Genomic DNA, 14,902 nt, shown 5'->3' with positions numbered 1-14,902 from the left:
ACTTGCGGAACGAATTAATTCATAACCAGAGGTACCACTGTACCTTCATGAATTGCAGGCTGCTAAGATGAAGCTGGTAAACACAGCGTACTTACTCTGCCTATGTGTGATTTTAGACTCACAGAGCAACCCTACCTGACTGGGAACAGTGGGGCAGAGTGACCACAGCATCTGAGGCCCTGCCACTTCTGCTGGCCAAGGCAGAAAGTGGGGTTGAAGTTTTTTGTGGTAGCTCCAGGCTACTAGCACCCCACCCCAAATTGTCTGATTTTAGGGTTTTCTTCTGGCTATCACCAGCAACAGCTTCCCACCTGCCAGGGCAAAGATGTTGCCCCAGAGGTGCTCTTCTGAGCTGGTTCAGGCACAGAAAGAAACTTACGCCATCCAAGAGCAGAAAAGAGGAACTCCTCCCACTTCATTGCAGTGGCATACCCACCCACACCATGTTTAGATGAATGTCATGTAGTATGAACTGCCAGGGAAGGCTGGTCCATCAACAGGCATGGGGCACTGTCCCACTAACCTCAGCTTGCCCTCAGCAGACCCCACCTGCCCACCTTCTTAATTACAATCAGTCCAAGGAGTGGCACCGCCTATCAGCTTGCTTCTTCCTGGTCTCTGTTTCCCCTCCTAAAAATCACAGGGAGGATGGGGACAAAACTCTGGGACAAAACTGGGGACAGGCTTTGCCTGTCCTTGGATCTGACTCTCCATAATATTGGGTCTCCCTGCCTTCTTTCCTACCATTCCCAATGGGCACCAGCTACCATGGCAAGCAACCATTTGTCTATTTTATTAATTATTTGACATCTATCAAAAGCTGCTCACAAATATTCTTGAGAAGGATGGACTTTGATAGACCTTTCTTTTCCAACTTACCTCAGGCATAAAGTTACTCAGAAGTTGTTCTGATATCTCCAACAAGTTCTGTTCTAAGGCTTCTCTGTGTTTTTGACTGACTGTTAATCTGGAACTGAGCAATTTGCTTTCACATGTATCATTAGCCACATTTCTAAAAACGCCTATTTCATCGAAAGTTGTTTGCATGTAGAATGTTTCAATTTCTGAACGGCTGGCTTCTTCTGTGTCTTGTGCATGTTTTGTACTTTAAAAAAAAAAAAGATGACAAATATTATCTATCGCTGATATTTCATGACAGTATTTGAAGCCTTTAAAACCAAACACAGAATAATTAAAACTTTAATTGTATTTGATTTCCAAAATATTATAATAGATGATATAAAGGCCTGTCTTCATATAATGAACATCTGTACCCCGTCTAATGAATTATGAACAGTCTCCCCTTTCCCACTGAATGTACAACCAGCTCTGTTCATCTCTTGAAGAGCGGGAAGATAAGGCACCATAAACCCAGCAGCAACTACACAGCCTTATGCAAAAACTGTACCTCTTTGAAGAGAAACAATACATGCACAGGTTTCTGAGGAGAGTGCTAAGAATTCCTCCTGCCATTTATAGCTGTCTATTACATGTGCAGTGAGGGCAATCCACATATAGAAACCTACTTCACAGACAGATGGTCTTTAACTGTATAAGGCAGCATTGGGGAATATCAGCCCAGGAGCCACATGCAGTCTTCAGGAAGCTTAAGCTATCATGACTGTATTTAACGAAAGCAGGAAACAAACTGGATTTTGGGAGCAACCTACTTCCCAAGTGTTTTTTCCTGCCTTTGACCAGTTGATTGAGCCAAAACCCAACCTACCAACCCTGCTAACCAAAGGGAAATTGTACCCTAATGTACTACAGTGAGAGCCACATCAATTGCTCTGGAAGACAGTATAATAATGACCTCTTAAAAACCACGTTTACCCAAGCTTGCCTGAACCCTTTTTAATTTTTAGTTGTCTTTTGCTCAGCCTCATTTGTGACACTGAGTTTTATTTTGCTTTCATCTAATTTTTAAGTAGTTTCTATTGAATGTCATTCCCCACTTAATAATTGTTTTTCTGGAAACTGCTTAGATTTTTGTTACACACACACACTTAGACACACACACACACACAGAGAGAGAGAGAGAGAGAGAGAGAGAGAGAGAGAGAGAGAGAGATGGAATGAAGACTTTGGGCTGAGAAAGGTTCTTCACCCTGGTACAGGGTCCATGAAACAGATTTGTAAATTCTGCCCATAAAACAGAATAATTTTTAAAAATGCAACCAACTCTTAAAGATAATATCTCCAAGTGATAGAAATACTTATGTTGATCTTTAAAACATACCATTCTGAAGCATTGTGAAAAAAGTCCATTGCTGCTCTACTATTTTTCATAGTCAGACTTACAAGGATTTTTTGCAACTCTAATTTGGGAAAGTCACTGTAAAGAATCAAAAGCAAGTTTTAGACTTGACACTCCCCAATACAGCATATCTGTTTATCTCTATGAGACCTCAAATGGAAACTTGATTAATTTTTTGAATACAGAATTTTGAACAGGTGCAATAAAGGATACAGAAAAAATACATATCTGATATACTGGAACAAATAAATCTAAATTAATATTAAAAGAAATGAAAATGTTTAACTCTTGTTTAACTCTCTAACAACATATTCTACTGCCAGTTTTATTTAATTGGTAATCAAATCCATTCTGAGGGTTCAGACAAATACAATGTGTTATCTACTTCTGAAACCAAGCTGGTCAAATAAAACCTAACAATATTAAAGTTTTATTTTCCTTTGATGTAAGACTAATTCTGTTTTAAGCCACTATTTCTCAGGCTGTTACCTGCGTAGGATGGGTGGTGGCTCTGTCCTGTGTTCCATTTCCTCCTCAAAGTGGCAGAACAGAAGCCACTTCATAATGGTTTCTTTTACTGTAGAAGCCGCACTTCCTTCCCAATCATTCTGTACTGCCTCAGTTTTCGAAGTCTCTGGCACTTCCAAAGATGTCATCGCTAATGCCAAGCACTTTGCTGCAGAACTACAAGACATTATTTGCACAAGATTACCACCTGAATTTACAGCTCCAGTGTAGACCTGCATTTTAAATTTACAAAAATAATAGTGCCTTTTTGCAGGGAGGTGAGACTGTAATTGGTTTGTTCTGATCTAAATCTGTTTTAAATATGACAAGTCTTGTGGCTGAGTCACATATGCCCCTTCACCAAAAAATCTTCAGACTTTTAACTGAAATCTCCCCCGCCCCCTCTGTGTAGGTTAACAGTTCTATCCCATACATGTGTACTTTAAAGTAAGTCACATGAAGTTAAAGGAGCTTATTCCTAGGTAAAGTATATAAGTTTTCATTCAAAAATATATTAGCTAATCTATTATAAAACACCCCAAATAGAATTTGTAATAGATAAGAGCGTTCTTATATTAGTTACAAAAAATAAATAGAAAAACAGTGAAAGCACAGCAAAAGTTTGACAAATACAATTCTGGATATTAATTGGATTTGTACAAGTTGTAGTATAGGACAGAGCACTTGAAACCCCCTTTGTTTGCCTTGCAGGGAAGAGTGTTGATTAGGGCAGTTATCCTTCTGCTGGCCACCATCTGTGTAGTGATGCTAGGCATCACTACATCGTTGTGGAGTTCCCCATTCTGTCAATTCAAAGGGTGGGAATGGGAAGGGTTGAGTCAACATGTTTGCCATCAAGTGATGGCACTGGTTCCAAGTTGTTGTGGCAAGTCCAAGCTACCACAGCAACCTGCCTATGCATCTCACTTTGCTTCATAAAGTCCCACTAGTCTGTGGAGGGGGAAGTGTCGGAAATGTTTTAAGGAGCAATCCTACTAATCTTACTAATGCAGCAGAAACAGTTGGTGCTTACGAAAGGATCCACGTTACCTTGAAGGTTTGCATGCAGATAGTGAAAATATCTTCCAAATTTCTCTATCCATTGCTATTAAGCTTCCTTGAATCATGACTTGAAGTAATCCAAAGCATTCCACTTCAGTTTGCTGAAGACTTAGGCTACGAACGACCAGAGACCAAACTTTTGACCAGATTCGCTGCAGTTCTGAGTTCTGCACAGGTTTCAGATCTACCTGTTGGCTTTGACACCATGCAACCTCTTTAAGACAATGTAACACATAAGGCATCCGTTCTCTTCGACGCTGTTGAGACAGCAGCTGGTAAAGTATACTAAGCAAATGAGGACGTTCACAGTGAGGAAAGCTTACAGGGTACTTCGATATCAATCTGGTCGTAATCTGCAGCCTTGAGGGTAGAAAAACCAGAGAGATCTGAGAAAAAATGGAACTTGGAAAATTGAGGGGACGGGGGACGGACAAGAATGAATGTTTGTTTGTTTTTACCAGGGTATGACATAAAAGTCATTCTGTGAACTTTGCAGGTTGCTCCACACCACCTCCCAACCTGATTCAATTCTCCTACGTTTGGATGGTACATCTCCACATTCTCTCTGTGTAGCAGCATACGGCTGAGTTATCTCCAGGACTTTGGTATCTTCAGTAAAGACCTTTGCAAACAGTAAGTGCATACTATAACATAACATTTTACATCAAAATATGCATTAAGAAAGAATGTTGTAAGGCCAAAGCACTGTAGCTCCCAGCTCAAAATGGTGGACCAAACAGAAAAGGCCCTCTAGATGGGGATACAGTAACTGCACCCAAGCCTCCCAAGCCCATCTTAGATTGTCACTGTGGTACCCAAGTACACATCTGTGCATGTGCACTGGGAAGTAGGGGAAAAACATGGTACTTTTAGGTCATACTGGAGTGTCTCCGTGCTCAAGCACCGTACTCTAATAGGAAAGGATTTACTCCTTTTTACAAGAAACAGTTTCTGAAAGCAAAACAATTTACCTGATGACAAATGTCAGCCATTAACTCAACCAGGCTTTCCTTCACAGCAATACTGCGCGACCCTGCAGAATACTTTCCTCTGCTGCCTATGAGGTTTATCTCATTCACTAATAGTTCATACAGGTTGTATACAATTCTTTGCCATTTTGTCGGGTCGCATACTCCTGTTTGCACAAGAACAGGACAAATTTAGCTCTGCGTAACTTATAATATGTGAACCAACCCCCAAATAATCTGTTCAAATATTTTAAAAGTTCACCAGCTATTAAGAATACCTAATATAACGATGCAAAAAAGTAACAGTTAAATCAAACAAGTATTTGAATAGACACTACGAAAAACAATGATAGTATACTAGCCAATTAAAAAATATCTGAATACTTTCCACACAAGAATGCAGAAGTTTAGGCACCCGCCAACAGTGCAAACTGTTCCTGTAATATCTCTTCACAACTGGGCATGAAGTAACTTATGCATACCTTTTTCTTTGGCTTTCGCTCCATTTGGGTGATGAACACGAACCTGCAGCTGAATAAACTGAATGATCTGCTCCTTCAGGAAATCTTTCGGCTTATACTGATCCCATATATAGAGCACAGTTGGCAGAATTTCCTCTCCTAGCTTACAAACCCGCATACGGTAGTTGACTGCAAATACACTCAAATATACATTAATGGCTGCAAAAATATGATCGAGGCCTGCGAGGTTTCTTTCTTGCCTGCAACAGAAAAAAGTCATGTTTTGTTATAGTGACTAATTTAATGAGCATGCAAATACTAACCTCTACTGGGTATAGAGACCCAAGCTATGCTATGCTATGCTATTTTATTTTAATTCTGCCTTTTCTCCAAAGTACTCAAGGTACGCAAACCATCAGGAGGAGAAAAAATGTAGTTCAGTTCCAGTGAGAGAGAGAAGAAAACTGTACCAGAAAGGCTTTGGAAGAGAGGACAGTTATGGGACCCTGTAACTGATAGGTTGACAGTTTTTGGTAACACATGGCAGTGATAAAGGTAACTATTGTCATACATAAGGAAGAACCTAGAAAGTTGACCATATTGAGCTGACCAGAAGAGCAATAATTTCTGCTGCAGCCAAGCCTTGCAGAAAGGATTATACAAAGATTGGAAAATATGGTGGCAGCTGGCTCACAGAGAAGTTTTTTTCTAAACCTTTTTATTTTAAGAAGGAGTTCTCAAAACTAAAAAAATACAGATTTTGGAAGAAAGATATCATTTCTGCTCTTGTGCTGCTTTTCCCAAGAAATGACAAATGTTTTTGAAGCAAGGAAAGTGCAATGCTTTAATTTTAAAATTGGCTCCAAATACCGTACTTGAAAGTAATTCAAAGATTTGAAAGCAAGATGTAGAAAAGATTTAGATTAGTTCAATGAGACTGAAAAGCAAGTGAACTTAGAATACATTAGAATAGTGGAGGTTTAAGTTTAGAAGAGTAACCATGTTAAACTCAAAATTGATTCACCAAAAGAAAAGGACATTTACCTTGCAAGCTGCATAGCTTTAGAGAAGCAGCTTAAAATAGTAGAATTTAACCCATCAGTTTGGAGGCACAGTCCTCTGGTCAATGTATAAATTATTCTAGCCACCAATACTTTGTTAATATCTCTACAAGGTTTGAGAAACAATTTGAAGTACAGGTTTTGAAGATCTAGAGAAGTAAATCAAATTCATATTACTTAACTAAGTCACAAAAACACATGTTTACTAAATATTTCCAGTCCTTTCCATTGATCATTCCTATGTTAAGACTAGTTGCAATGCTAAACAGGAAGCTCCCCGGTGGGTTCATTTATGTTAAGATGTCACACACTTGAAAAAGGTGTCTCTCATTATCTCAGCCTTGTACAGTGGAACCTCAGTTTTCAAACGTAATCCATTCCGGAAGACCGTTTGACTTCTGAAACATTCGAAAACCAAAAACTGAAAGTGGAAGCCTCAATTCAATAGGGAAACTCAAAACGGAAGCAGCGTCAGACGCTCAGGTTCCAAAAAACATTTGAAAATCGGAGCGTTTATTTCCGGGTTTCCTGAGATTTGACTGTATTTAAAAACTTGCCTGTATTTAAAAACTTGCCTGCTATCACATCCAACAAGGAATTGTATGCAGGCAAGTGAGCTGCCTGGTGGAGAAAGGATGGAGCACCAGCTATCTTCTGTGCTCAGTACAGAATTGGGCAGGCTACCAGACAATGGAAGCACTCAGTATAGAAATACAGCATGTTGCTGCAAGAGAATGGAGTTCTTAACCCCTCCTCTACTAGTCCCTAGAAGGCTAGTAACAAATTTGCAGGTATATGTAGGAGGACATTTTAGCTGAGAGTACCATCTCTTCCACTTTGTCTCGACTTTATGCAGCAAACACAAATACAGCATACATGCAGGTATTTTCTTCAGCAGATATGTAAACTCTGGAAGCCACAATGAGCATGGTTTTGCTACAGAGCAAAGCCCGTTAGGCCAGCTTTCCCAGGTACATAGGTTTTTAAAGATGTGTGTATGGTTCTACTGTTGTAAACCGCTTTACTTTTGTAAACCACTTTGAGGTTTTTCACAATCAAGCCGTGTACAGTCATACCTCAAATTGCATAACCTCCAGGTTATGGAATCTTCAGGTTATGGCCACGGCAAACCTGGAAGTGGGTTTGCCCTGCACAGAAACACTCTGTGGCACCGCGCGTGTGCGCAGAAGTGGTCCTCCAGTTACAGAATTTTCGGGATACAGCTGGGCCTCCGGAACGGATCCCGTTCGTAACTGGAGGTACCACTGTATACATTTTATGAAATAAGTAAATAAATAAATGATGTCCATGCTTTTACATGTTTCTGGCAGGAAATATCAATATGTATGAAGCAATTGTATTTTCAATGTGTCTGAGCTACTCTCAATTGCCACTGCAGAAAAATTCAAGAGAGGGCTGCATCCATGTAAGCAATTTAGTTAAATACAGTGAATTCAGAAAATGAAGTCCAACTACAGCCACGTTTCATGAAAAGTGGTTATAGACAGTGAATAACCAACAATGCAGTTCAGGCACATAAATGTCAATACAGATAGAAACTGTGGGAAGCAGGGTATTCTATACTCATGCAACCCCCCACAAAAGAGCTTCCTTATTCTTTTTAAACTAAGAAGGGAACTCTGCACAAGCATACCTTTGTACAAACTGGCCTCATGATTACCCAGATCAACAATAAAATATTGTTGACATGATGAAATTGTTTGGTTTGTAATTTCAATATGAGTATGTAATTTGCGAAAATCCCTATAAAATTAATGAGGTCAATATTAAATAATAAATCAAGCAAAGCAAGGTTATTAGAAAAGCCAAAATCTGATATTCAATGACAGAGGAAGAAAAACCAAGAATAGCAAAACGTAAGTTATTCTATGGTTCACTATGGGAACTTCGATTACACTGGTCAACAACAAATTTGTTGTCTGTGTTTTTTCAGCTGATTTAGGACAAATCTGATGTGCTGAATCCAAAAATCACATTGGTTTTGCTCAATCAGGTCAAGTTTTTGAGCTATGGCCACATGTCTTTTTTTACGTTTTTGTTCACATGTACGCTTGTGTGGAGCATTTTAGAAGAAGTTGGTGGGGGTAAAATGCCATGTCGAATAATTGTTTTGATTGGAAATGATTATTTTAATGACAAGAAGTATTCAGGTCCAATAGTTCTGGGTGGTTATGTCGAAAAGGGATCAGTTTGAAGTCATAAAACCTTGAAATTTTCCATAAATTGGTGCGGCAAAGCATAAAGTTGGGGGATCAAAACCCCTGGCTCACTTGAGTACACTGAAGGAGAACTATGAAGGGGTGAAGTATGTGTTGGAGAAAATTGGTTATGATCAGCATAAGTGGTTTATTTGTGTTGACCTGAAGATGGTGAACTTTTTGTTGGGACAACAGTCTGGCTTCACCAAGTACCCATGTTTTCTGTGCATGTGGGATAGTAGGGACCGTGCTCAGCATTACACGAAGAAGGACTGGCCTGTGCGGGAGGAATTGGTGCCTTGCAGAAAAAGGAATGTCATCAACGACCCTCTGGTGGACAGAGACAGAATGCTCTTCCCACCGCTGCACATCAAGCTCGGCTTAATCAAGCAGTTCACCAAGGCTCTGGACAAGGATGGTGACTGCTTCACTTACTTGTGCCAGGCTTTTCCAGGATTGACCATGGAGAAGTTGAAAGCTGGCATCTTTGACAGACCTCAGATCCGTCAGCTCATCAGAGATCCAGAGTTCGGAAACTCAATGAACGAAGTGGAACTGGAAGCGTGGAAGGCATTTGTTCTGGTAGTGAAGAACTTTCTTGGCAACAATAAGGCCAGAAACTAAGCAGAACTTGTCAACAACATGCTGACTGCTTTCAGAAACCTGGGCTGCAACATGAGCATCAAGATGCACTACCTATTATCACATATGGATCGGTTTCCTGAGAACCTGGGTTCAATGAGTGACGAGCAGGGGGAGAGATTCCATCAGGACATGAAAGAGATGGAGACCAGGTATTAGGGTCGCTGGGACGCAGTCATGATGGCTGACTACTGTTGGACTCTGAAGAGAGACCTCCCTGCCGCTGAGCATTCCTGGAGTTCCAAGAAACGGAAGTTCAAGCCCTGAAGTTTGAAAAATGGTGAAGCAACATGCAATTTACGTGTACTTACCTTTATCAATGCCCACCATTCAGTTTACAGTAATCGATGTTTCTATCAGGTAATCAATATATATTGTTGGAAAAACATTTTTTTCTCTTAAAAACATATTTAGGATGATATGTGTTGTCAAAAATCAGCCGATAATGCCACAAAAATGTAATCGATTTTGTCACAAGATCTGATTTTTTTCAAATCAACATAGCACAAAAACCTGACCTGATGGAGAGAAACGGATGCCATTTCCTGATTCAGCAGTGCAAAAATACCCTAAATCAGTTGTAGAAATCTAGACAACATTCAAAAAGTAAAAAATTGTTGCCCAGTGTTATTGGAGCTATATAGCACACATCTTCAAAGAAAATAAGTTCTGCTATATAAAATGTCTCTTGACGTCACTTCCAAGCAGTTCATGGGATTTCAAACATAGGAATAATATCTACAAACCTGACCACTGTTGTGAAGGGATAGCACACCAATATGTCCTCACTGTAAGAACATCCTTTAACAATATGCTGCTACAATCAGTTCCATAAATGGCACAACTTGATGGATCATTTACTGTGTCCATGACAAAAATCAGAAGCTCTTGGCATTTTAACCTGGGTGCTCCTGTGCAAAAGCAGAATATAAATGTGAGTTTTTAACTTTTATGAGTGATCTCAAACCAGGTCAAATTCAGGGGAAATCTGTTGAAATACAACCAAAAATTGTAGCATTTATTAGAAAACAAGTTACCTGATACATGGTAGAGTTAATGAAATGAACTGTAAGGTTTTTTTTCGAAAATATATCTTAATTATGTCTGTACTGAGTCACTCACTTTTATTGGCACATCTGATGAAATATTTGACCAAAGAGCTGATCTCTTGCATCTTTTTATGTCGTGTTGCTTGGGTTGATGCAGACACATTTGGTTTTGCTAATCTTGCACTTTCAGTTTCCTTCTTAATGTACTTCTGAAGAAAACTTAAAAGGCAAAAAATAAACACTATTTATAGGCACATAATCTAATTAAAATAAACAAAATGCTCAGCAGCAACAACAATTTATTCTTTTAAATAGTGAAGTTTCAGTGCAAGCTCTTCTATGATATTCTACTAGATCCTTCTGCTCCACAGGGATATTAAAAAACATATGCTATGCAATGTGTGACTTGCTTACCTTGAGAAAATACAGGCTGTCTCTGGACAATCAGGGCAAACTACACATGATCACAGTCACAACATTTCTCAGGCTGGAAAAGCACAGCACAACCCTGCGGCTGCTGTGCTCACTACTCTGACAAGCAGGAGGGAAAGGAAAAAATAAACACTGGGTGTGCTGATGAGATATATAATAGCCATAAGGAAGAGGTACAATAGCTGGATGAACTGATACAGAGGGTGGCCAAGCAACCTCTGAACATTCACTTGATTGGCTAAAATAATGATATATTGTTTCCTTTCTAGTAATCAAACCACAACAAATAATGTAGCATAGCAGTAAAGAGACTGATAGGTGAACCAGAAGTCCTATGTTCAATTCATGGATTCCTGAACTGTTTCAGATATTTGATGTCCTCCTTTTCAACTTAAATTTCTAGAGTGATTTCTAACACAAAATGAAGTAATAATTAATCACAGTTATAGCAAAACAGCAATCAGATAAAATGTGAGATAAAAAAGAGATCTAAAAGAAACGGAAAATAATATAATAATAATAATACCCTGCCCATCTGGCTGTTTCCCCAGACACTCTGGGCAGCATCCAACAAAATATAAAAAATAAAACATCAAACATTAAAAACTTCCCTAAAAAGGGCTGCCTTCAGATGTCTTCTAAAAGGCAGATAGTTGTTTATTTCCTTGACATCTGATGGGAGGGCGTTCCACAGGGCAGGCGCCACTACCGAGAAGGCCCTCTGCCTCTTTCCCTGTAACCTTGCTTCTCACATGTGATGGAACCGCCAATAGGTGCTCAGAGCTGGACCTCAGGCTGAACAATGGGGGTGGAGACGCTCCTTGAAAGGTTTTCTCCTGGTGCCGAAAAGACAACAGACTCCCTAGATGGCCTTAGCTCTTACCTAGATGGCCTTACCCGGAACCCCTATCCCAAATTTACAATCTGGGGGCAAGTAGAGACTTTGCTGTGTTTTTGTAAGAATTACTGAGATGTTTGTCGAACGCTTGATATTCAACAAAGTTTAACACACATCAAAATATTGTACCTGAATACAGTATCCCAGTTCATCTGTTTGCCATTTTTGGAATCAGAATTTCGATCCAGCTGTTGAATTGTTTCAGAATCCCTGATGAGACGCTTGAACTTCTCAATTTCCTTCTAAAAAAGTAATCCAGAATAAAGAATAACACTATCATGTTATTGTACTGTTGCATATTAGAAGTGCAGGAATGGTGGTTTATTATTACCTTTCGGTCTGTGGCCTTGTCACTTTCAAGATGGCGGCAGCAAGCCAACAGGTCTTGGAGTGCAAAATTCATGGCTCAGCTAAGTTGTAGATGCACTCATAGCATGAACCTGAAAAGGGAAATAACAAGTTTTTTCAATAGAGCCGGTGTGGCACAATGGTTAAGTGTTTGGCTCTGGAGACCAGGGTTCAAATCCCCACTCAGACATGAAGCTCACTGGGCGTACAGTCACCATCTCTTAGCCCAACCTACCTCACAGGGTTGTTATGATAATTTAGTGTGGCAGCACCTCCTCTCTGGAACTTCCTGCGTATTGATATCAGGCAGGAGCCTTGACTACCCTTTTTGACACCTGCTTAAAACATTGTTTAGGCAAGCCAATGCAGGCCCATATAAATTATGTTTTTTACTTCTTTTTAGTTACTGCTGGTTTTAATCATTGTCTATTTCTAAATACAGTACCTGTTTTTAACTAATACTGTACTGTAGTAACTTTTAACTGTACTGTAATTTGAATTACAGTATATTTTTGTTTTGTTTTGTTTTATATTTTTGTTTTATATTTTTGTAAACCATGTAGAGGTTTTCTTTTCTGAGAGCCAGTGTGGTGTAGTGGTTAAGAGCGGTAGTCTCGTAATCTAGGGAACCGGGTTCACGTCTCCGCTCCTCCACATGTAGCTGCTGGGTGACCTTGGGCTAGTCACACTTCTCTGAGTCTCTCAGCCCCACTCACCTCACAGAGTGTTTGTTGTGGGGGAGGAAGGGAAAGGAGAATGTTAGCCGCTTTGAGACTCCTGAAGGGGAGTGAAAGGCAGGATATCAAATCCAAACTCTTCTTCTTCTTACAATTGAAAATAATGAAGCGGCTTCCAGATCAGCCCCACTGCTGTAAATGTATTACATTTGTTCAATAAGATTATCATATGCCTCAATTTTATTGCATTGTAGTCTGTAGAACTAGGTTAGACAGCATCTAATCAATTGAATACTAATAGAACAACCTGGAATTGCTGACTCGTTTCATGTCAAGGTTCTCCTTCAGGATAAGTTTGATACTTTTACACTGGCTGTAGCAAAATTTCTCCCAGAGGCAGTAAACATTATTGGAGGGTGCAATAATGAGCATGCCTAAGGCAACGTGTGTGTATAAGCTTGCCTGCAAGCCACATCCTGTGTATCAGCTCTGCTTTTATCTTCAGATGGGTGTGTTAGTCAGCATTTAGGAAAATGGAACTAGGCGCATCCTTTCTTTAAATATTTTAAAATATGTTCCATAAATGAATTATGAATCCCCAGTTAAGAATTTACAACTGAGCTTTGAATTCCCAGTTAAAGTCCAAACATTTGAGGCAGTTATGTATCACTTAGGCTTTTTCTGATGCGTGGTTCAGGTATGTTGATGTAATAACCTGATCTATTGATTTATAGGTTGCCAATGTGGCATCCTGTTTTCTTTGTCCATGGAGTTTTCTTGGCAGGGATACTGGAGTGGCTTGCCGGTTCCTGCTCCAGCCCTGAGTGCTCACTGGAAGGACAGATCACTGGAAGGACAGATCCTGAAGCTGAGGCTCCAATACTTTGGCCACCTCATGAGAAGAAAAGACTCCCTGGAAAAGACCCTGATGTTGGGAAAGATGGAGGGCACAAGGAGAAGGGGACAACAGAGGACGAGATGGTTGGACAGTGTTCTCAAAGCTACCAGCATAAGTTTGACCAAACTGCGGGAGGCAGTGGAAGACAGGAGTGCCTGGCAGGAGTGCCGTGTCCATGGGGTCACGAAGAGTCGGACATGACTAAACAACTTAACAACAACAACGTGGCACCTGCAGAGGTCTTCTCTGAAACATGCTGGCTGCCATTCCCCTAGCTCCTCCCCTGGATAAGAATTGAAGGAGGGGGGGGGTTACAGCAAGGAAGGGGACCACTAACTTGGAGGGGAAAGTGAAAACACTTTTCCAAACCTAATTGCTTTTAGAAAGGGGTGGGGGAGAAGAGCAAGTCTGCTGTTGCAGTGCATGCACGGTACCCACGACAGCTTCTCTACAGGCCCAAAGGTTAAAAAAAAAAAGTCTGGCAACCCCTGATTTAGGATGCATTCCGCATTTGTTTTAATCAACGCGATTTCATTGTTGATCTGATGTTATTCGCCACTACTTTGGTGTGTAACAAAGTAATTTTAAAGTACATAGTAATGAATGTTATTCATTTTAAAGTAGTAAATGAATAACATTCATTTACTACTTTAAAAATTACTTTGTTACTCACCAAAGTACTGGTGAATAACATCAGATCAACAATGTTATTCATTACTAATTTAAAATGTTATTGACAGAACACTAAATTTTGCAGCTAAATAACTTCAAGTTCAGCCGTTCCCTTCCGACGCTTACCATTTTGCGCTACAGGGCAAGAATGCCACACAAGCGACACTCTAGAAGGAAGGGATCTGAGGGGATCAGGGCAACGGCCCGCGTGGCCGAGCCCCCTGTTCTCACAGCTCTGGGAATTGCGTGACCCCCCCAAACCCCCACTTACACGACGACTTCGCACCGCCACGTCCCGCTCACGGCAGCTGGGACGTCCAAGGCCGCCGTGACGAGGCCGAGGCGGGTCGTGAGGGAGGGAAGACACCGGCCACCCCGGTCCCGCCTCAGAGGCCACGCGGGCAAGACGGCGGCATTCTTGCCAAAGGGGTGGGAGAGAGAGGAAGCGGCCGGAGGAGAACGAACGGAGACAACGAGAGGGATGCGAGGGAAAACGAAACCGAAAAGATGAATGGGGGCGGGGGGGAGCGAAGTGAGGCGAAGAGGCGGAGCGGCGAGGCTCGCGCCAGGAACGAGCGGTGGGCGGGGCCTGAAGGGACCCACAGCGCGGGCTTCTCGCTTCTTGCGCGCGCAGCCGCCCTCGCGCTCCGACGAACGCGGGGAGGCGTGGCTGCTCCGCGCTCATCCCCAATCGACGTGGTGTTTTGCACCCCCCCCATCCCACTCGCGTTCTAATCCCACCCCCGCTGCC

General features: G+C 41.1%; 1 protein-coding gene across 3 annotated transcripts in view; it reads right to left on the bottom strand.

The window, feature by feature from the left end:
* The window catches only part of ATM (ATM serine/threonine kinase), a 54,418-nt gene extending 39,639 nt beyond the window's left edge, over positions 1-14,779 (bottom strand). For 2 of the 3 annotated variants that reach the window (XM_081001705.1, XM_081001706.1), the window contains exons 1-13: positions 14,423-14,745; positions 11,888-11,996; positions 11,686-11,798; positions 10,300-10,445; positions 9,924-10,088; positions 6,300-6,465; positions 5,277-5,515; positions 4,798-4,961; positions 4,285-4,448; positions 3,815-4,186; positions 2,747-2,941; positions 2,240-2,335; positions 880-1,105 (exon numbers count right to left, since the gene is read on the bottom strand). In XM_081001705.1, coding sequence (XP_080857831.1) covers positions 880-1,105; positions 2,240-2,335; positions 2,747-2,941; positions 3,815-4,186; positions 4,285-4,448; positions 4,798-4,961; positions 5,277-5,515; positions 6,300-6,465; positions 9,924-10,088; positions 10,300-10,445; positions 11,686-11,798; positions 11,888-11,959 — 2,118 coding nt within the window. In that variant the 5' untranslated portion in view covers positions 11,960-11,996; positions 14,423-14,745. Of the gene's footprint in view, positions 1-879; positions 1,106-2,239; positions 2,336-2,746; positions 2,942-3,814; positions 4,187-4,284; positions 4,449-4,797; positions 4,962-5,276; positions 5,516-6,299; positions 6,466-9,923; positions 10,089-10,299; positions 10,446-11,685; positions 11,799-11,887; positions 11,997-14,422 lie in introns of all 3 variants that reach the window. The other variant, XR_013985097.1, reaches the window with a different exon arrangement.
* Positions 14,780-14,902: the final 123 nt, after the last annotated feature.

This window comes from Podarcis pityusensis (genome assembly GCF_964106645.2).
Source record: "Podarcis pityusensis genome assembly, chromosome: 4".
NCBI classification, from domain to species: domain Eukaryota; kingdom Metazoa; phylum Chordata; class Lepidosauria; order Squamata; family Lacertidae; genus Podarcis; species Podarcis pityusensis.
This window is presented reverse-complemented; position numbering and strand designations above follow the sequence as displayed.